The sequence below is a fragment of the Acipenser ruthenus genome, chromosome 14 (genome assembly GCF_902713425.1).
Source record: "Acipenser ruthenus chromosome 14, fAciRut3.2 maternal haplotype, whole genome shotgun sequence".
Classification (NCBI taxonomy): domain Eukaryota; kingdom Metazoa; phylum Chordata; class Actinopteri; order Acipenseriformes; family Acipenseridae; genus Acipenser; species Acipenser ruthenus.
The window spans coordinates 30,710,802-30,734,173 of NC_081202.1; the positions used below are offsets into that span (position 1 = coordinate 30,710,802).

General features: G+C 39.7%; 1 protein-coding gene across 2 annotated transcripts in view; it reads left to right on the plus strand.

Moving 5' to 3' along the window:
- Positions 1-23,372, plus strand: part of LOC117419756 (peroxisome proliferator-activated receptor alpha) — a 60,191-nt gene that overhangs the window by 20,805 nt on the left and 16,014 nt on the right. For both annotated transcript variants that reach the window (XM_058986331.1, XM_034032812.2), the window contains exons 2-4: positions 2,434-2,679; positions 4,056-4,216; positions 14,102-14,240. In XM_058986331.1, the coding sequence (XP_058842314.1) occupies positions 2,472-2,679; positions 4,056-4,216; positions 14,102-14,240 (508 nt within the window). In that variant the 5' untranslated portion in view covers positions 2,434-2,471. The remainder of the gene's footprint in view (positions 1-2,433; positions 2,680-4,055; positions 4,217-14,101; positions 14,241-23,372) is intronic.

A 23,372-nucleotide genomic window follows, 5' to 3' on the forward strand; every position in this document is an offset into this window, starting at 1 on the left:
AGTAATATTAAAATATAGCCTATATGTTTTTCAGTTGATGATTGCTGGGATAATCTTACATCGATTTCAAAACTGCTGAATTGACGATACGCACACGTTGTCCTTCTCATAGGGGATGAACCCGATCACTCTGTTCGCCTACCCTACTACTAATACTGCGAGTAATTCCGGTTATGTTGGCTTCAGGTATAAACGTGGTTCAACACCTGACATACCGTCGAATTAATAAAAAAAACGAATACTAATAAATACCTGAATCTGAATTCCGCAGGGACAGTGCAATGTTCTCACCTAGGAGAATGTGGTTTTATATATATATATATATATATATATATATATATATATACAGTACTGTGCAAAAGTTTTAGGCAGGTGTGAAAAAATGCTGTAAAGTAAGAATGCTTTCAAAAATAGACATGTTAATAGTTTATATTTATCAATTAACAAAATGCAAAGTGAGTGAACAGAAGAAAAATCTACATCAAATCAATATTTGGTGTGACCACCCTTTGCCTTCAAAACAGCATCAATTCTTCTAGGTACACTTGCACACAGTTTTTGAAGGAACTCGGCAGGTAGGTTGGCCCAAACATCTTGGAGAACTAACCACAGTTCTTCTGTGGATTTAGGCAGCCTCAGTTGCTTCTCTCTCTTCATGTAATCCCAGACAGACTCGATGATGTTGAGATCAGGGCTCTGTGGGGGCCATACCATCACTTCCAGGACTCCTTGTTCTTCTTTACGCTAAAGACAGTTCTTAATGACTTTCGCTGTATGTTTGGGGTCGTTGTCATGCTGCAGTATAAATTTGGGGCCAATCAGATGCCTCCCTGATGGTATTGCATGATGGATAAGTATCTGCCTGTACTTCTCTGCATTGAGGAGACCATTAATTCTGACCAAATCCCCAACTCCATTTGCAGAAATGCAGCCCCAAACTTGCAAGGAACCTCCACCATGCTTCACTGTTGCCTGCAGACACTCATTCGTGTACCGCTCTCCAGCCCTTCGGCGAACAAACTGCCTTCTGCTACAGCCAAATATTTCAAATTTTGACTCATCAGTCCAGAGCACCTGCTGCCATTTTTCTGCACCCCAGTTCCTGTGTTTTCGTGCATAGTTGAGTCGCTTGGCCTTGTTTCCACGTCGGAGGTATGGCTTTTTGGCCGCAAGTCTTCCATGAAGGCCACTTCTGACCAGACTTCTCCGGACAGTAGATGGGTGTACCAGGGTCCCACTGTTTTCTGTCAATTCTGAGCTGATGGCACTGCTGGATATCTTCCGATTGCGAAGGGAAGTAAGCATGATGTGTCTTTCATCTGCTGCAGTAAGTTTCCTTGGCCGACCACTGCGTCTACGGTCCTCAACGTTGCCCGTTTCTTTGTGCTTCTTCAAAAGAGCTTGGACAGCACATCTGGAAACCCCTGTCTGCCTTGAAATTTCTGCCTGGGAGAGACCTTGCTGATGCAGTATAACTACCTTGTGTCTTATTGCTGTGCTCAGTCTTGCCATGGTGTATGACTTTTGACAGTAAACTGTCTTCAGCAACCTCACCTTGTTAGCTGAGTTTGGCGGTTCCTCACCCAGTTTTATTCCTCCTACACAGCTGTTTCTGTTTCAGTTAATGATTGTGTTTCAACCTACATATTGAATTGATGATCATTAGCACCTGTTTGGTATAATTGTTTAATCATACACCTGACTATATGCCTACAAAATCCCTGACTTTGTGCAAGTGTACCTAGAAGAATTGGTGCTGTTTTGAAGGCAAAGGGTGGTCACACCAAATATGGATTTGATTTAGATTTTTCTTCTGTTCACTCACTTTGCATTTAGTTAATTGATAAATATAATCTATTAACATGTCTATTTTTGAAAGCATTCTTACTTTACAGCATTTTTTCACACCTGCCTAAAACTTTTGCACAATACTGTGTGTGTGTGTGTGTGTGTGTATATATATATATATATTATAGCCAGCCATGAAAAATGCCCGAGGCACTTGTACCTTATGGCATCCCGACCCATCAAGTCTGCAGCTCTGGGTCTGGGTCAAAATAAAAGGTTAAACAATGCAATGCAATATTAGGTAGGCTGGGCATTTGCCTTCAGTACAGACAATTGCCTAACTCTGTCCTCCAAACAAAGGAATTCTGCTCCCCTTTATACAGATGGCCACTCCTCAGTTAGCACTCATTACCTAATAGGGGAATGGTCACACCTGTGATTGCTGGCAGGGACAGAATTAACCCCATCCCTGCCAACTTTACATTCCCACACACATTATATACACAAGCAGGGCTTTTGTCCTGCCTGAACATCCAAAAACAAAAAAGGCACTACTGATCAGTCTGTTTTGTATGCATGTGATCTTTGTACAAGAATATGGAAAATACTACATAGTGATGCTTATCTTATTTGTTTGTTTTTCAGTCTCATGAGTGATCCTCTGCCAGGCTTGGTCCGCCAGCATGGTAGACACACAGAGCCAGTTCTGCCCACCATCCCCCTTGGAGAACACTGACCTTGGGAGCCCGCTGTGTGCGGACTTCATCCAGGACATGAAGGACATCCAGGACATCTCGCAGTCTATTGTGGATGACAGTATGGGCGTGTTCGAAGTTCCCGAGTACCAGTCTTCAGGGAGAGGGTCAGGGTCTGAAGGCTCATCAGTATTAGGTGTGGTTTTAGACTCTAAGGATGGGGTTGCAAGTTCCTTATTTACTCTAAATTTCCTAATTACAGGACCAAAAAATTACCCAGGATACAAGTCACATTGAGTTTTTAACAAAAACACACCGTCATTACTAAAAATAAGTAAGAAATATAACATTGAAATCACAGGAGAGTAAAGAAAGCACCAGCATGATCACCAACAACAATAAACAGGAAGAGAAAAGAAACATACTGTAATGACCCGTGCCCTCAGAGGAGAAAGCAAAAGACAGACGTGTTGCCAGGGTGCAATGAATAATCTTTTTATTGGTGAAATTAACACGGCCCTTGTTTGGGCCACGCCACAAAAACAATAAAACCCTAACTCCTTCCTTCACTCATTCTACCCCACTCTCTCCCAGGCCCCTTCCTCTTCCAGTCTCCCACAGGCCCCATCTCACAGGCTGTCTTTCCCCAGGGCTCTGCGGCTAGGCTCCGCTCCGCACCTGAACCCTCCCACTCTACCTCTGTTTCATTCAGCTTTCTCCCCCCAAAATAATATATCTTGAAACCTCTGGTGCATTGAGACAGATGATGAGACCCCTCGCCTAGGAACTTCAGTCCCATTTTTACGACAGAAGCTACAACGTGCAGATCAATTATCTTAATTGAGTTCTATAAACAGACAGCTCAATGTGACACTTCCTGGCTGGTGGTTGTAAACAAATCTGTATTTACTTTGTAAAGCTGAAAGTTTTAAAGTGTTTAACATCACTTAGACCCCATTCACACTTGCGATTTAAGGCGGCCCATTTTATATTTGGGGAAGGGCCACAAATATTGGGTTAAGTGCAGGATTAAATACAGTAAAATAGGAAGCAGATAAGTGTTAGTTAAAGTGCATTAAAGGCAGAGTGCTATATTGTCCAGAAGGGAAGAGTTGAAATAAATAAATACATTTAAAAAAAGCAATTTCACCACATTTTAGACCTGCTTTTCAGTCACATATGTGAACTTTCAAAGGCGCCGTAAACGGCAAATGTGAACAGGGTTGCAGACCTAAATATGCGTCGGCCCTGGGCCAGCCCAGTAGTGTGAACGGGCTCTTAATCATTTCAGTGCAGTAAAACATATCATATATTTTATAATCTAACCAGCACCAGAGGTGTTTAAAATGCTAACACCCATTGAGGCTTCAAGAACACTGTCACACTGCATTCTTAAACAGAAAAACCCAGTGCAGCAAATAAATCTTTTCCTTATAAAAATGAAGCTTTAACTCCTACAAGCGAATTCATCACCATTGCACTTTACAGAGAGTACAATGCAAAATACACAATACTCTGTCTGTTACGAAATATAAAAATTTGTTCCTGTCTTTCTCTTGTTATGCCGCCTAGATTCCCTGACGCCAGCATCCAGTCCGTCCTCTATGATCTTCTCAGGGGCTCAAGCAGGCCTGGACGAGCTGTCCTCTGCCGCCCTCAATCTGGAGTGCAGGGTCTGTGGGGACAAAGCGTCGGGCTACCACTATGGAGTGCATGCGTGTGAGGGCTGTAAGGTGGGTTGCCCTTCTCTCTCATACTCTCTCTCTCTCTCTCCAGTTTCTTTGAGTCTGCATGTTCACTGTAAGGATATTACGTCACTTGTTGACGTTTGACACCGCACACTGGCACATGCGTATTTCGATCCCTGAGTGAAAGCTGGATGTGCAGGTGAAAGTAAATTTCATAATTTTGAATTAAGTACTTGTTCGTTTCGTGGAGACAGTGGCATTGAGCAAACCCTCCACAGGTAATAAACAAAAGTATGAGGCTTTAAACCAACTGGGAGAGAGTTTGCTTTCTGAAAACAGTGGTAAACCTGTGCCTCATCTGCAACAAATCGTACACACTGTAGCCAAACGTCATTATGAAACAAATCACAACACATTTTCATCTGAATATCTTGCTGGATCAGACAAGGCAGATGATTCAGTACTAAAGAAGCTGATTTCACGACTCAAGTGAGTTTTGTATGGCAAGCATGGAATATCGCTCCTTTTCAAACATCCTTATTCCGATTTAATGAATCTTTTTATAAAATTTGGTGGTGCTAGACTAGAGAATGCATTTCAAATGTTATAGTGCAGGTCTAAAATTAATATTATATTTACATATCTTACGTCTCGTCGTGAGCAGGTACTGTAATTCCTTTCAAAATAAATACAGTGCATTTGTCATCCAGCAAGCTCTCAAGTATTTAATAATGCAGTAGTCTTATTTTTTTTTTAAACCCAGCATTCAGATCTTCAAAGTAGAGTCCTGCATTGGGTTGGGTACCCGCAGGGCCCGCGGGTGACCCGCAAAAGCGGTCAGGTTCGGGTTGGAATGTGAACCGTGAAAAGTGATTCTGTGTTTGTAATGTGTACTATAGCAATAGCGGACATTGGTACGGTAAGCAAAAATAAAAGTTGCTTTCAACTTCTTGCAATTTACCGCGAAAAAATAGGCATTTATTTTCCTTACAGTATTTCACACTGTCAATTCATGCTTTTATCAGCGCAGTGCATTTGGTTACTATGGCAACGGGGTCAAACAAGTACCGACTTCTTCATGATTGGTGTTAGAGTCATACTACAATGACCTAGCGAGTCAGTGGCATGTATGATGTTACAATGTGTGCATATCTATGATGGAACAGGTCTTCACGTTACCTTAACAGCTAAAGAGATTGTTTGCTTTTATGAAAATAATTCTAACAAGGGTCTTGAATTCATTGTGAATCTCTTTTTAATGCTTGCCAAGTTTCATACACAAATCTTAAGTTTTCAAATTATATTCCCAAATGCAGAGTTTTCTTAGAAGAATTTTTTTATAAATTTAGTCGTCACCAATTATTTTTACCCCGGTTTTCACCCCAATTTAGCATGCCCAATTATTATCTGTATCCCCGGCTCACCGCTCGCAACCCCCCCGCCGACTCGGGAAACGGAGGCTGGAACACGCGTCCTCCGAAACGTGCTCCTTCCAAGCCGTCATTTTTCGCACTGCAGATCCACAGCAATGCTACCAGACCTATAGTGCCGGAGGACAACACAGATCTGGCGGCTCCGCTGCAGAGCCACAGGCGCCCTATCGGCCACAGGGGTCGCTGATGCGCGGTGAGCCGTGGATTCCCCTGCCGACCTAAGCCCTCCCTACCCGGGCAGCGCTCAGCCAATTGTGCGCCGCCCCCTAGGAACTCTCGGTCACGGTCAGCTGTGACATAGCCTGGATTCGAACCAGCGATCTCCAGGCTATAGAGCACATCCTGCGAGGAGCGCCTTTACTGGATGCGCCACTCGGGAGCCCCTTCTTAGAAGAATTTAAATATTAAGGTTAGAAATGTAAGGAAATAAAAAAAAAACTTGGATTTTGTCATTTAAGGTTTGCTGTTAACTTTTCTACCGTGTATAAGATTTATTTTAAAGGCAGCAAAACATGGAAATTGCACGTTACTTTTCATTAGCGTGTCAACATAATTTTAAAAGGTTTACAAAACATGATCATGTTGCTCAATGTGTCACTCTCAAGGTTTTTAAAAAATCTATTTTTGTCTGCTTGTTACGTTTTTTTCAGCCAACGCAATTTCTTTGTTGAGCTGTACCTGAGAGAATGCAGTGAAAACGAAAGCAGCCATATTTAGCGGGAAACTAGGTATTCTCAGCACAGCTAATTTAAAGTTTAGGTTTGAAGGCAGCAGGATCTTAGCCTGATTTTAAATTTTTGTTTGACAGATGCCCTTTTGCAGGGTGACTTACACAGGTAAAAAGTTATCACAATATAGCTAAGAGATTACAATACAGCTAAGAAAAAAAAGCAATACAGCTTTTTTGTTTGAGGATATTTTTTGTTTCTGTTTGCACTTTTTTTGTCAAATGAAACGGTGTTTGCAATTATTGTGCACAGTGTGTTTATTTCTGTAGGTTGTATGCATATGTACTTTGTATTTGTAATGTATACGTGCAACTACTGTTATAAACTGCAAAAAAATGTTCGCCTTGCTTCACTCGGCACCATACATTTTCAGTCTTGGCTACTTTGCTCTGCTCAATCCCCGGGGAGATATTTGATGTATTCAGAGTTTTAATTGATTTAAATCATGTTTGTAATGTAAACTATTTCCTGTGACGTCAGACATTTGGTACTTGCCCATCCATCTGAAGTCGGGGCCCGTCCCAAGTTTCCACTCCTAGCTACGCCTCTGGTCAGAATTTGTTTGAATCGCCAAAAATGTTTTCTGTGTACTCGTCTGTAACCCTTTCCCAAATAATGTATTAGAAGGTAAATGTTCCACTATTTCCTGCACTAAAGCAGGAGGCGATTAGGGAGGAGTCAGCTGACTAAGCAGTATTCTCGCTTGTTTGATGATACGTCGCAAGATCTTTTTATCACGTCTGCTTGGTGATATTAAAAATGTTTGTGAACGAGGTGAAACAAAAGATAACGCAGGGTTTATATCATGTAGTTAGAGAGGTAAATTTAGAAGTGTGGAATCATAGCGAATGGAAATAATAAACGTGTGACTAGATCTGTTGGTTGTAAAACGACAGCCACAAAACTGGTACATCCTCTTTGCGAAAGCACAGGTGTAGCTCCCTTTCAACTGGTGGCACGAAAGGTATAGACAGGTATTTTATAGTAAAGTAAGTAGAGATAATTAATATATGTTAAAATATATCCAGACCACTAGAGACAGTTACCACGCTGTATAGGCTATTGTGTAAACTCAATCTGTGGAGAATGGTAGAGATATCTGTGTGTGAATGTGAGAGCATGAGAGAATCAGCTGACGCAGGCAGTAGGTAAAGGACAAACACTTGCGGGTTTGGGTCGGGTTGCAGGTCTTATTAAAGCGGGTCGGGTCGCGGGTAAGAAGACGGTTTTGCAGCGGGTTGCAGGTTCGGGTTGGGTCCTGTAGTAGCAGGTCCGGGTCGGAAGCCGGTCGTAAAAATCGGAGCCGCGCAGGACTCTACTTCAAGGGAAGAGCTTGTCAAAAAGAATCCTTTTTATGGTGCTTTTGGTGAAATCAGGTCAGTTATTGTATTTTGCTTCATAACTGAATAGATTTTATTTGAAGTGCGTAATACATACCGTATAAACAGAAATAATGGAAAAAACACCACAGTGTTACATATAAAGTTTAATACACTGTAGATCTACAGTATAATTCAAATGACACAGGAACTGTGTAGGCAATGTTCTATCCCTTATGTATGCCATCAAGAGATAGCCTAACAACTACTGTACTGTCTTGCTCTCGCAAACATTTCATGTTGTATAGTATGCATCTTGCAGCTCTCGACCATATGGAAATGTTGGTATGCGGCTTGTAGGGTCAGGAAGTTTGGCCACCCCTGATATATACCCTCTCCAGGGTTACTGTTGTCTGAAATAGTTCGTGCAATTTGAAAGGACATCGTTTAATAATAAATAACCAGCACTGCAACAGAAATGTGAAAGGCAAAAGATTACAATGACGACATCTATTACGTTTTTAGCACTTTTAAAACAAGCAGGTTTTAGGGTGTATTGCAAATGTTCCAGTGTGTATTAAAATGAAATCCTTAGGTTTATTTAATCAAAATGGGGCTTTGAGGGGTGACCTCACTGTGAAGAACTGGGCTGTATTCTGTAGAAATGTGACATTTTAAATAGGCATGCTCATATTTCTACAGAATATCTGGGCAATGATTGTGCTCACCCACTATGTGTGCCTGCTTCTTCCTCTTCTTTGTCTTTAAGTTGTGATTTTTAGAAAGACACGGTTTAGGTACAGATGTTCAAGAATTCAAGTCCTGTCTCTTTCCCCCAACAATTGGGAACAGTACAGGTTTCAAATACTATTTTCTTTAGTCCTCACTCGGAAGTGAACATGCTACGCAGCTGCACAGCAGACCCCTGAAGTTCTCCAAGCAGGTGCCACTGTTTGAGTTTCATTGAACTGACTGAACTCTCTGTGTTTGGAGTCCACGTCAGTCTGGATTTCCACTATTTCAATTCACATTCCAGTTAACAAGACAGCTGGTTCAGGGTGACCAGGCATTGCCGGAAAGATACAGTGCTTTGAAACCTTTTCCCTCCCATGCTTTCAACTGCTGGCTACGCAAGGCCACATAGCTCATTGTCTTCACAGCTCATTTCTTCAGTGAATGTTTGTGTATGAGTTTACATTATGGCTGTAAGTGCGCAACACAAAAATAATCAATGAAAGATGGAAGACTGGTCTGATGGCTTGTATATTTTTGTCTTGCCCATGCAAACCATCCGTCATGTTTTCAGTTTGTCTTGATTAAAACGCAAGCTTTTCTGCTTCAGCTTCAGTGTTTACACAGGGACATTTGTTAATTAATGATAACTTCCTTAGTTAAGATTAATGTAGTAGCATGAGTAGTAAAATAAAATGAATGAACTTCCACAAGCAGCAGAAGGGTTTATGTTGGGATGAAGCTATGCAGGGTTATTGTTAGGATGCTACTCCTATATGTAGATGTAGTTCAAGGTGGCCTGTATTTTCATGGTCCTGACACTATCAGAATGATTTATATTATTGGCAGAGACATTTACACTCTATAAAATATATAAACACACTGTGTTATCATTAATCACATGAATTGATGGATGTGATGCCAAATAAACAAACCGAAACCCATCTTAATACACAAGGAAATCAATGTGGTTCCTGCTTAAATACTTTCTAAGTCAGTAGTTCTCAAACAAATTTTATTGGTGGCCTCACCATATGCCCATTTTCTTTATTTTTCATATAATATAGTATTTTTAGAAAAAAACTGCAGTGCAGCCACAAGTAAGTGAGTTTTTTTCTATAATAAAGTCAAAGTGTTTCTCATTGAAAAAATACAGCAGCCCCTCTCAACTCTCTACTGGATCTAAATTCCTAGGCCCTAATAAACTGGAGACAAAAATCAGGTGTTTACTAGATTTTTAAAAATGATTATTACTGCTGTGACAACATGTCAAACTTAATAGGTTAATCAATCATGTAAATTAATACAATACATAAACTAAAGTATATTAATAACGTATTGAAGTTAAATACAAAAACTTCTTTCGCTTTCCTGTTAAAATCACATGTGGTTCCTGCTTAAATACTTTCTAAGTCAGTAGTTCTCAAACAAATTTTATTGGTGGCCTCACCATATGCCCATTTTCTTTATTTTTCATATAATATAGTATTTTTAGAAAAAAAACTGCAGTGCAGCCACAAGTAAGTGAGTTTTTTTCTATAATAAAGTCAAGCACCAACATTAACACCCGTGATCACCCTTTTTATACACCTGTGGAGCCACATTAACCATGAATCATTTATTCAATTTACAGCTCCAGCCACATTCCCACGTGTGTTCTGACTGGGAGGAATTTAACCCCCTCCCTGCCAACCCAATATTCCCCACACCTGTACTCCGGCTGCCACAAACACGTAATAAAACTGGGTCACAACATTCTTTTTCCACTAGTCATCTGGGGATGTATGAGTAATCTATCCATCTGTACAGAAGTGTAGATACTTTTAATGTACATAATTGTGCAAACTTAAATAAAATAAAATATTTCTTACCAATGCTGTGGCACGTCTACAGTGTTGGCACTATAGGTTTTTGCTCTTTGAAAGGTCAGAACAGCTTTAATAAAAGTAAGAAATAAAAGCTCCAGTCCAGCAGATGTGTGCTTACTGAGGAACACATTCTTTAATCACACTGCAGTCAGGCTGGTCTGGAAAGGGTAATGCAAAAGTAACTCATGTTGCAAATGAACTCTATGACTCTCTGGCGTGTGGCCTTACTTCAACCTTGCTTACCACATAAACCATTAATCAGCTTGCAGTGTTGATGTTCCCAAACCAGCAATAAAACATACAGAAACAATTAGTTGGGCTTAGCTGCTTACTTGGGCTAATCTGTTTGCAGAAACATACAGTATATAAATATATGGTGGTGTCCCATATAGGTGGTTTTTTTTGTTAGTTTTGTTTGAGCCCATGTTGAAAAGGTTTTGGGTCACTGAATAATTTACTCTCCAATTTACATGGGGTAGATGTACTAAAGTGTTGTGCCTGTTGCAAACGAGTCGGAAGTCTAGGGTGAAATGCACTAAACGTGAGCAATACTGTTAGAGACTTTTTAGGGAATGTTTTGCGGCAGCAGTTTTTCTTTGCGGTTCAACCTTAGATGAATATGTAATTATGGACGTTCCTGCATAAATTCACAAAAAGGGGGCGGAGATAGTGCACATGAGGGTTCTCAAATATTATAATGAGATGTACTAAAGCTCTCGGCAATTGCAGCACTTACAATTGCATGAATTTGGTAAGAACTTTTGAAAGCACGTTTTAAGTAGTCGCAATTGTTGGCATTTCCCAGTCCGTTTTGTCTCGTGCAAATACCTGTTTTTCACTAGTCAGCGTGTACTTACAAGCCTTGAAAACAAATTTCTGTTTTATAGAATATATATATATATATATATATATATATATATATATATATATATATATATATATATATATATATATATATATGTATATGTGTATATATATATATATATATATATATATATATATATATATATATATATATATATATAAAAGGCAGTTTAATCCCATCGTAGTCTATAGTGGGGCCCCCACCTTCACCTCCAAAATCTTTTCATAATTCTACAGTATCCCCTCACTAAACCGGACATAAGGAGGTGTTGGGTTTAAAAACAATACAATAAAATCACACACACATACATTTATAGTGCTCAATGCATTTTAAATGTAAATCATTGCGCTGAAATAACACTAATGTATGTTGGGTAGGTGGGGCAGAGTGTCCCAACCCTTTGTACATTGATTTGTTTATTTGTTTTATTGTGAGTTATTATTATATTATTATCCAATGTTATTATTTGTGTTTTATTGTGTGGCAGGACGAGCAATCCGCTATGTTATTGTTTTGTTGTGTTTTTAAAAACCTTGTGAAGATGCGTGACTGATCAGCTACTAAGTGTATAATTAGCTGGCAGTCACGCATCTTAATAAACACGTGCAAAATGTGACAGAGGGTTAATAAGATAATTGTTAGCTTGTTAATCCCTTGGTCACCATTATAAATATCTGCAGTTTGGCTGCACATAGGAGGAAGTGTCAGAGACAGAAAATATAACAATTGCTATATATTTAAAATATATTTGTTCTGTTTTGTTTTGGCCCCTGTGCCGTTTGTTTTGTTTTGTTTCAAAGTCTCTTTATTTTGTTTGTTTAATAAAACACTGAGCGTCGTAGCGTCTCAGTTTGCACTGCCATGCCTCGTTTTGGTGTGTGTTATTCTTCTGACATCACCACTGCAGCTGCCTAGTTCACAGTAGGCTACACATTACATTATGTAAAAATATAAATCTGTACAGTAGGCCTATACAGTACAGTACAGTAGTAAAATCAAATGAATAGCGCACTTTCTTTTTACTTTAGCCTACTGGTAACACAACATTAATCATGCTGCTGCAGTGTACACATTGGTGTACAATGCAAATAAAAGTATTTTAAATTGAAACTAAATGATTTTAGCATTTTATTTTTTTAGTTATTTTAACTTGGCCTACTTAGTAGCCTAGACAATTGACACAAAATAGATCATGATCCTATACAGATGCTCAGAATGAGCTGGAGGGGTTAGTGGCACATGTGTGCAGTCTATTGCTCCCAGCACGCTGGGAAAACCAGAAATGTCATAGTATTAAAATGGGTACAATGAAGACGGAACAGAATGCATTGTGCAGATGACATTTAACAAAAATAATGTTATTTTGATTCTTGCATCCTTGCATGTATAGACGTTATCCTTCGGGCACCCTCTGCTGCAGCAAACCACAACTCAACTCCCGCTATTTATTTGAACAATGTCGCACGACTCTCATAATGTATAATGCTAGAGATCTCACTAAGAAGACGCAACAAATATTTCAATTAGTATATTGGGGCTGTTTAACATATTAACATATTTTTCTCTTAGTACGTACAACCAAATTTATACTTTGCCAATTGTCGCAACAAAATTGCTAATTGCTGTATGTTTGTGCTGCGACTGGCCCATCTTAGTACATGTACCCCTATGTGAGTAAAATACAACATTACCAGCCATGAGTACGTTCAATAAATACTGTACATACTGTAATGCTAATATATGAGGTATGCATTAACTACAGCCTTGCATTTTTCCTGAAATTTTACTTTGAACTTCTGTACAATAAATACTTGGTCTTAAAATAATAAAACAACAATTATTCTTATATGCTTCATTGACCACAAACAATATGACTGTGAAGCAAATACACAGAAAGCAAACTTTTCATTTTCTTTTTTAAACACCAACGCTGCAGATGGAATATACTTAACAAAAGGTCTGCATGCTCATACTCTATTTATAAAGAAACGATAATATTGTATTCGTGATTGATCGCCTTGTTATAGCAATATAAAACATCCTGACTCTTCCAAACACAGAATATTGTATTTATTATATAGATTTACCTTTAAAAAATTCAGTTAAATTGGTAGAATAGCTTGAGGGGACTAAGATGGCGCAGAGAAATCCAGAATTCAAAATCAAGAATCAAGTTGCAAGTTATTCACCAGTAACAAACGCATTGCAAGTGAGTGAATTCAACTGTGTGTTGTTTTTAATAACATTTCTCTCGTGTTACCACTAGGACCGAGAAAGGAAGTGATCAATTTGTCAATGTGTGAAGCGTGAGTCTTAAGTGTTTTGTTTGTTTCTAACTGTTTGTGCTTGTCATTATAGAAGGCTAACCTCCAGGAGCTGTTGCTAAACCGCCAGCAATTAAACCCAGACTCCACTTCACCATTGTACACAAATTAAACCTGTAAATCGCCACTTTCACTAAGAGCACTCACTCTGGACTTGTGACTGTGTTGTGTGTGTGTGTCTTGTTTAGTGTATTATTATTATTAGGGACTGAACCCCCTGGTTTGCCTGAGCGATACACATTGTTGTGTAGAGCCAGGTATTATTTGTCAGCAAATAAAGAGCTGCTTTTCGCCGTGAACTGTGTTGTGTCTATCACTCCTGAGCACCGCATCACCACTACAAACTACTTTGCCACAGCTGGTTACTGGTAAAACAAACCAAATTAATACCAGTTACTGGTTACAGAAGATAACACCATTCAGTTGTTTATGAGAGCTATACAAGTGTTACAAACATTAGCTGTTACTAAACTGGTACTGTAGCTACATAAAAAAAAATGCTGCATAATATAAAATGTTGATGTTTGTGAGAAGTGCTCCTGAAAGGTGCGGGACAATGGCACTGGATACCTGAACACCTGCTGTCTGCCTCTCTCAAATATTCTGAGCGGGTAAAACCTCTTTTTAACATTTATTTATTTTTCTGTTTATTTTTCCTCAGGGGTTCTTCAGGAGGACAATACGCCTGAAACTGGAGTACGATAAATGTGATCGTAACTGTAAAATTCAGAAAAAGAACCGTAACAAGTGCCAATACTGCCGATTCCAAAAGTGCCTGTCGGTGGGGATGTCACACAACGGTAAGAAAATCAAGCCTTCAATATTTTGATAAGGGGCTTGTATGAAACACGTTCTGTTCTCGAAGGACCGGATTTACTAAACCTTTCAAAAAGGAAAAGAAACTGTAGCGCAGCTCGCCACGTGAAACAGCTGTGGTGCTTACAGAATCCTTAGCTGTTTACCCCGATTATGTAACATTTTAAAGTCATGCCAAACGTTTTGGGTAGTGCCTTCGTCGGTGTACTGCTATTTGATCAAGCTGTATAATACCCTGGCAAACATGTCAGATAATGATCTAGTTGTCTCATTCGCAGTGATAGGTTTTTCTGTGAAAATGCATGGACTCCTGTGGTTCAGATATTGGCTGAGTGCAAATGTAAGATATAGCTTAAATGTTGATGCATTAGCTTTAGTGTACAACATCATGGCAAGTGGAGATAGGAATGGTGTCCTGTAGGTGGGTTTCTTCTAGATTTTCAACTCCTATTTCTTCCAATCAACTAAAATAGCATAAAATTTCAAGCACTTATCTTTCACTAAGTTCATTGCCATTTGTATGTTCATCGCCTGATTATGCAGTAACTGTAAATATTGATGACATCAGGATTAAGAGTTATTTTTTCTTTCTTGTTTTGAAACCCGTTTTACCAAAAGTCTAGAAAACTTTAAAAATACAGTCCGTATTTAGTTTGTCTAAAACTGTGTGTGTCCAACTCCCCTTACTCCATGTAACTGTAAAGCCACTTTGTGTCCTATACATGTCTCCTGATTATGTCGATAGTGCTGGATATCAGATTATCAGCAGCAGCCTATGCCGCCTTTAACAACAGCAGTGTACCATTATACTGTTCAGGAGGTTAATCTTTATTAATAATAAACTGGGTCAAATCCGAGTGGTGGTTGAACAGGTGTTGTTTGGGCAAGGGAGGGGGCGGATACTACTGAAGCGTACTGAAGTGAAACACGAGCAATTGCTCCCCCAAATTATAATGTATCCTGCACAATCTGTGCCAGGACCGTAAGGAGGTGTTCAGGCAAGCAGAGGAACAGCTACCTCAGCCTCCAGCGAGAATTATAAAACAGCGATATGAAGAGGGTCCTGCTATTAGAAATGCACGGCTGTCTTTATTTTTGTAACCTGACGGTGTACTTTTATTTTGTATCACATTTTTGTTTCATTAGATTAGCATGCTCATTTGTGCTGTACTTGTATGACTGCTTCTGCTTAATAAAGAATTGGAATATTGAGTAGTATTGTTGATTCCCAAGAAATAAGTTGTGAACATTCCACACCACATTTTATTTTAAGAGTGGGTTAAACAATGTTCGTGTTGTGCATTGTATCAAGCTGCCTCATCATATCCTCTTCTTATGGATATTAACACCCAAGCCTCTTCATCACTCCAACAGACGTAAGTGGAGGATGGACACGGGTTTTGCTCAGACATAAGTAACTAGGAGACATTGCATTGGAGTATAGTTATACACATTTAAACGTAGTACTTTTACAATAAAGAGGTTTTGACAGTTGTTTAGAAAGCTATTTGCAAGTGTATTCTGAAGTACTGTACAGTAGCTGTAACCACCTGAATTCACAAGCCCACGATGCAGTTTGTCAAACATTTAGATATGTGTATGATTAGCATTATGCAAAGTTCTAGGGAAGACGGAGAAAAAAGTAATTATCTACAGGTAGTTATCTACAACATAAATCTGATAAGGGAAATACTGCAAACAAAACATTAACTTCCCTGCTGCCATCTTTGGACCATGGTGACTTACGTATTCCCATGTGACTTTTATAGCAGCTTTAAGAAAGGACTTGAACGAGCTAATTAACATTTTCACGAGAAACTCGTGTTTACATGTGTAAGTGGGCGTTGATTTCACAAGCTTTTCCTGGAAGCTCACAAGAAATGGAGACTTTCATGGTAAAATACTAAGACCGTTTTTGGGACATTTCTACGAGCTTTCCCTGCCAAGTTTCACGTGCATTGAAACAAACCAACGTGTAAACTGGCCTATTGATGTTGGTTCAGTTTGTTTTACGATCTAAAATGACCAGATATCGTGTTTTAAAATGAAAATGCATGTTTGCTAAAGAATGTGTTTCTTTCAAAGCTCCACATTAGAGACCGATATAAATACCCTATATAACCAACTCTGTGGTTGTGGCTAGATTTAGACCTTGAAACTCAGTTCTGTTGTGACTGCTGGATTCGAAACTATCTGCATCGCCTGCCGTCATGAAAAACATTTATTCAATATGTTAGTTGTTTTTTTTTCTTTTCTTTACAGCATTTCAGCACAGAGAGCACAGCAAGAGTAATTTGCTTTGAAGTCAGAGATGTGTTGTGATCTGCTGTAGACACCAGTTGCCTTAGATGTGTAAAACATTAAACAAGAACTGGAATTTCTTGGGCATGTGTCTAGGTCACCTGATCTGTGGTATTAATAAAGCAGTGATGTGTACCTTGAGGTCACAGCAAGCATGGCTCCACATTTGAGTCAGGCGACTGGGTGCAAGCTTGAAGGTCATTTTACAGCAGGTGAACCCAGGGACCCTTCCTGCACTCATTCACCCAGCACAGTCTGCATGCCATGCCAGCAACTGCCTGCATGCCTGTTATTACTATTACTATGTTCCATAAAACAGGGGCATGTACTAAACAGTAAGTCATCCATTGAGGAAATTTTCCACAAACACAACAGGAACTATTGCCATCAACCCCACCTGTGGTGTTCCAGGTTTGGAAAAGTTGGGAAATACAGATATTGACAGCAAAACATTCGGGTGATTTTAAAATATTGTGCTACCTTTCATAAGCATGTCTCAAAGCCCTGTTTATTACAACTCTTAAGGAGAGCCAACCATTTTTTTTGTTTTGTTTTTGTTTTGATTTTTCACTTTAAGAAGAGAGAAGAGCTTCTAATTGTCATTCTGCCACCTGTGCTATATCAGCTGTTATATATATATATAACTGATTATAATGTATACCCTTTTTTTGTCAACTTCCCCAATTCACACGTTTACCCCCTATCTGCATTTTAGGATTTTTCCATAATGTCTCTTCCAGGTTTTGGTATAAGTGTTATTATTGCACTATTCATGCTAGTGGGTAATATCCCTCTATCTCATGCTTCATTGTAAATCTCACACAGGACTGGGGTAAGAATGTCTCGAAACAGCTTGTTAAATTCAGTAGGCAGACCGTCTTCCCCTGTCGCCTTCCCTGTTGACATTGATTTTATTGCCTCTGTAATCTCCCCTTCTGTTATTTTTTGTTTTGGTAATGCAATCTGGGAAATGAAGTTCTTTATAATCTAGGGTTCCTGTTTTTGATTCTGATTGATATAATTTTATAGTAGTATTCTTTAAAGGTGCTATTAATAGACTGGGTGTTTGTATGTAGCTGTCCAGTCTCGTCTCTAGTTGATGAAATACTGGCGTTAATTTCTGTATTTAAGTTAGCATGCTAGTAGTTCCCCTTCAATTATGAAATGTAACCATTACCGAATAGGTGTTTACCTCCTAAAGACCCCGAAACCAGAGTAGATATACCAAAGCTGTGCACCAGTGCCTGCGACTCAGTCATGCCCGCCCCCGAGGCAGTGTTGTAATGGAGTCCCAAAAATTGGGACTCGAGTGGAGTCAAGTAGAGTCTTTGACATGCCAAGTTTAAGTCGAGTCATTAGTTCTGACAGTTCGAGACCAGTTAAATTTAATCAGATTCATTTTACAGGAGATTAGCAATCTACAAGTAAAAAGAAAAGAACATTTCAATTAAAAATACAAAATTGAGATGCACAATAATGTGGTCATACTTGCCCCACTGATGTTCACCATTAAAGGCCCACGGGTTCTGCCTTGTGCGTTGTCTCATCATTTAAGTGAATTCACGATTCCATGGCCTATTATTAAGCAGATTTTGTCATTGACCATACAGAGGCCCTTTTACCCATGTTCAATTGGGTTGGATGTACAGTAATGGATACCACAAAACAAAATAATGCTTTTAACCAGTTATTTACAATTTTACTTATGGCAGCCTGTGTTTTTCAATTTTTCCAACCGTGAAAACACCCTGATAGTTGTTGTGTTTTTTTTTTTGTTTTTTTTTCAGATACTTTAACCATGTGAAGAAATTTTGTGGCATTTTTATTTGATATGGAGAGCTTGCTTCTAAATCTTAAAACATAGCAGTAAAACAGTAATGCAACTGAGGCAAAATCAGAGTTTTAAAACCATTGCATACTCGCACATATATTCCCCAGTTCCAAATCAATTATTTGTATTTGTTTGTTTAGCAGACGCCTTTATCCAAGGCAACTTGGAGACTAGGGTGTGTGAACTATGCATCACCTGCAGAGTCACTTATTATTATTTGTTTATTTAGCAGACGCCTTTATCCAAGGCAACTTAGAGACTAGGGTGTGTGAACTATGCATCAGCTGCAGAGTCACTGTCAATTACGTCTCACCCGAAAGACGCAGCACAAGGAGGTTAAGTGACTTGCTCAAATTGAGTGAGCTGGCATTTGAACCAGGGACCTCCTGGTTAAAAGTCCTTTTCTTTAACCACCTAATTTGCTTATTATTATATATCCAATTTTCAATAGTAGCCAGGTGCAGGTAATGATTAACAATAAAACAATTAACAAAAAACAATTAAACAATTAAACAAAACAAACCAAAATGTGCCTTACGCACATGTTTTTCTGCAGGGAGGTTTTAACCCCCTCCCTGCTGTCTCACACATCCCCCCCCCCCCCCAATGTCTTTTCAAGACACTGGCCATACAACGGCCACCTCCCTCCACCCTCGTCCACAAATGTCAATTTTCGCCCTCTTCCACGGGCGGGCTTGAGGGTGGGCTGGTCCCTCCGGCGTTTCCAGGGAGGGACCCAGACGGCTTGTCCAGGGCGACCATAGCGCGGACCGGTGACCGGGAGCCAGGACTGACAGGCAGAGGCGTGCGCCTGTGGACCTGCGCAGCGACCTATGGAATCCCAGGTGGAACGTAGCACTAGGCAAGGGGAGCGGAGCAATAAGCAGGGGGAACACTAGTGATCTCTGCCCCTTGCGTAGCGACGTCTGGGATTCCAGGGGGAGTGGAGTAAGGGACCAGGCAAGCGACTGTGCCTGGCAGTGCTGCGACCTGGGAGCAAGGTCCAGCGCAGGGAGGTGTCCACGATGACGGGACCGGGAACCTCCCTCGGCAACGCCGGACTCACTTGCACGGTGACTCACCTCTCTGGCTCTCGGGACGGCAGCTCCACCCTCTCTGGCTCTCGGGACGGCAGCTCCACCCCCTCTGGCTCTCAGGACGGCAGCTCCATCCCCTCTGGCTCTCGGGACGGCAGCTCACACCTTTGCAGCAGCAGCTCCAGTTCAGTTGGCTCCCGCTCCTGTATTATCCACGGGGCCAACCCCAGCTCCTGTCTCTGCCGCACCATCCTCTTTGTGTGCTCCTCCTGAGCAGCTGTGTTTTTATTGAGCCTCTCTATTAAATCTTTAAAATCCATTTTTGGGTCTCCAGGGGCGCCCACACTCGCTGCCACCATATGTGAAAGAATCGAACCTCTTCGCGGTTCGTTGCCCCTTTAAAAACACTGACCCAACACAGAAATTGATTTTTAAAGCGCGGTTGCGCTATTTTTAATCAACACAAACATACAAAAACAAAAATAAACAAAACAAACACCTAGCTCTCTTTGAGCACTAACTAAAACAAAACAGGAACCTAAACTAAACAGGACAGCTAAGCTGTTTACCTGCATCAAAAACAAACAAAACAGCACACACAAAAAGGACTCACTCTGCCTTTTTCTTTTAAATTACGGCTGTACCCACACACCAGCACAGTCGGGCTTCTGCCCTCTTCAGCAGCCACCCTGAGCGGGCTGACTGCTCTCCTTAAATACCCTGCACCTGGCTCCAATTTTCAATAGTAGCCAGGTGCAGGTAATGATTAACAATAAAACAATTAACAAAAAACAATTAAACAAAACAAACCAAAATGTGCCTTACGCACATGTTTTTCTGCAGGGTGGTTTTAACCCCCTCCCTGCTGTCTCACAACAGGCATACTATAATCGAAAATTATATGAATAAATAAACATTTGAACAGAATGGGCTTCATTTACAATCATTTACAAAGTCTAAGTGCTAGCACAAATCACACAGATACTGTGCTTTTCAAAATATGCAGTGCACTTACCACATTGTCTGGCTTTGCTGCATCTGAATCTTGTTTGGTAAAATTTGCAGTAATTCCAGACACTGCTTTGCTGTCCAGGGATCCATTTTCAATGTGTATTGGGGTAGCAATGAATTTCATAGAAAAATGAGTGACTTAGTAACCAGTGCAGACAGACAGCCTGGCGCAGTGAGCTGTCAAGGCTGATTGATGTGCTATCAGAGGCTCATTGAAACAATAGAAATATCAACAGACAGCTCACTTGAGGAATGCGGACAGATATAATCAAACTTCAATACGGCTGCAATTCCCGACTGATAAACACAAATAATACTGCAACATTTAATTGTTATAATATGTATCAGTCAATTTCACCGGAACAGGCGTGACAGTATTTTATCGCGCAAATTTTTGCAGTTACGAGATTCTTTCTTTGTCAGGGTAATTGGTACATAAATTTAGGAAACTTCAGGAAAGCACATTTCCTTATCTTAAACACACACACAGCAATTTAAATTAGAATTCCAAAACCGGTCAAAATAATCGCCTTGGTCGTTCTGTTGTTAATATGAGACCAGATACAGCTGTCAAAGCTTGTGTCAGTAACAACGGATGGAGTCCCCGGAAAGACTGGATGTCACATGGGCTTCATAGCATGTTGCAAGACAGACCCCAATTTCCCCGATTTCCCTCAACTAGCACTGTATTTTACATCAACAGCCACTTTGTGGCAAAGTAATGGGAGTTGACCACGTTATGACTCCTGTTGTAAAAATAATTAACTCAGTTCCAGCTAGAGCCCTACAACACTATCGGTTTCAAACACTACTCGATGAAGTTTCCGCTGAGTGTGGCGATCTTTTGCATCACTCTGAAATAAGGTGTCTTAGCAGAGGGAGAGTACTGTGCCAATTTCTTTCTCTTGTGTCAGAAATTATAACTTTCTTGGAGTCGAGAAACGAAAGTTGTGCACAGTTGGCTGACAGTGTGTTGGCTGCTTGACTTGGCATTTTTAACTGATGTCACAGAGAAATGAAACAGCCTGAACTGTGAAATGCAATGAAGAAAAAAAAACAAAACAATTGCAGACATGATTAGTGCTGTGAAGGCTTTCAAATCAGAGTTGTATTATTGGATGCAACAGCTGCAGAAGAAAGAAATCCAGCTTTTTCCGTTTGTGCAAGAAACGTTGGAGGGAAATGAAGCCGTGCAGAACTTTTGGACCCCAGTAAACACTGCAATCTCTTGACCAGACCCAGGAAACACTGCGATCTCTTGACCAGACCCAGGAAACACTTTGATCTCTTGACCAGACCCAGTAAACACTTTGATCTCTTGACCAGACTTAGGCAAAAATGTAATGACAGATTTCATGATTTTCAGCTGGACCCTTGTGTAATGTTTGCTTCGAATGGATGTGGATGTAAGTGACATTTCTGAACAAGTGGGGTCATTGCTTAATTTGGATTGTGTTGAACTGGAAATGGAGATTATTAATCTTCAAAACAATAATCAGTTGAAAGTAAGATATACCCAGTGTCTGACTTCCGGACTTTAGTGGACAAGGACATGTACAGAAATCTCTGCACAGCAGCAGTGAAAGTGGCGTCCTTATTTGGTTCCACTTATCTATGTGAATCTGCCTTTTCAGACATGAACTTTTATCAAATCAAAATTTCAAACCTGCCTGAGTGATGAGCATTTGAATGACTCCATCAGGGTTGCACTTTCTAATTACAAGCCAGATTTTGCTGGGCTGGTATAGACAGCATGCAGTGTCAAGTCTCGCATTGAAATCTAGATCAGAATAACATTTTTCTTTATTTTTAGCTTGGAGTTCTTTGAGGAGTGGCTTGCAAATGTTTTCTTCATAGTAAAAAGGTTGGAGACCCCTGATTTATAGTGTGGTGATGGGATAAATTCCTTTAATAAAGTCTAATTAGCTTTATGTAAGTTCACAGTTGTATACCAAAGTAAACACATTGACAAAGTGACATACACTATAGCTAAGGCAACTATGGTGAACTACTGGGGAGGTACAGTATGGTAAAGCAGTGTAAATGCATATTACAATCATGACTGTAATGGCTCTGCTAGCATGTTTTCTTCAGGGTAACACTGTACACCTTGGTATTGTAATGGCAAGGGTGAAACTATTAACTGTTTTTATAGCTGTTGCTTTCAGACTGACCAGGAGCGTGGCAAAAAATAAATCTGTGATTTAGTTTTACTGATATACCCATGCAATGTATAGATTAATACACAGTGTTTATAAAAAAATAAATAATAAAAAATACAATAGAGTTGCTCTTAAATGTGATCTATCTCTCTATTTATCTATCAATTGTTCCAATAACAGAGCTTCCCAACTTGAGTATATTCCAGCTGGTCCTTGAAAATCTTTCCAAACATACCGAACCTAGTTTCTAATTATTGAGTCATTTTGCATTTTAGAATTGCAAATCGCTGTTACAATGTAACCACATGTCACACTTTCCCCAAAGAAAAGATTGCTTCAGTTTTAAATTGTTTTTCATAAAAATAACCATTTTAAATTAGTTTTGGTACTTTTTATACAGTCTGCCGAATGTATACTTTATATAGTGCTCCTGCAGTTGGTAGGGTTCTTGTTTCAAGTAGCTGTGCAGTGATTAAATAAGTCGCCCTGTTTTAAAAAGGTTGAAAATCAAAATCAGATGGAATTTTATTGAAGATCCCGGGTTTGTTGAATTAATGGCCATATTTCCTCACTACTTCTTTCAGAGTAATATTATCACGCTATTCTACACAACTCATTTAGTATTATCACAGTATTTTACACTGATTTATTTCACAAAGACCTCTAAAATGAAAATACTATAGGTGTTTCTTTTAAAATGCTTTTCTGCAACAGAAAACTTTGAAAAACAGAGGAGACCCCTTCTTAAAGCTCTGGCATGAAAATGTCATTTGT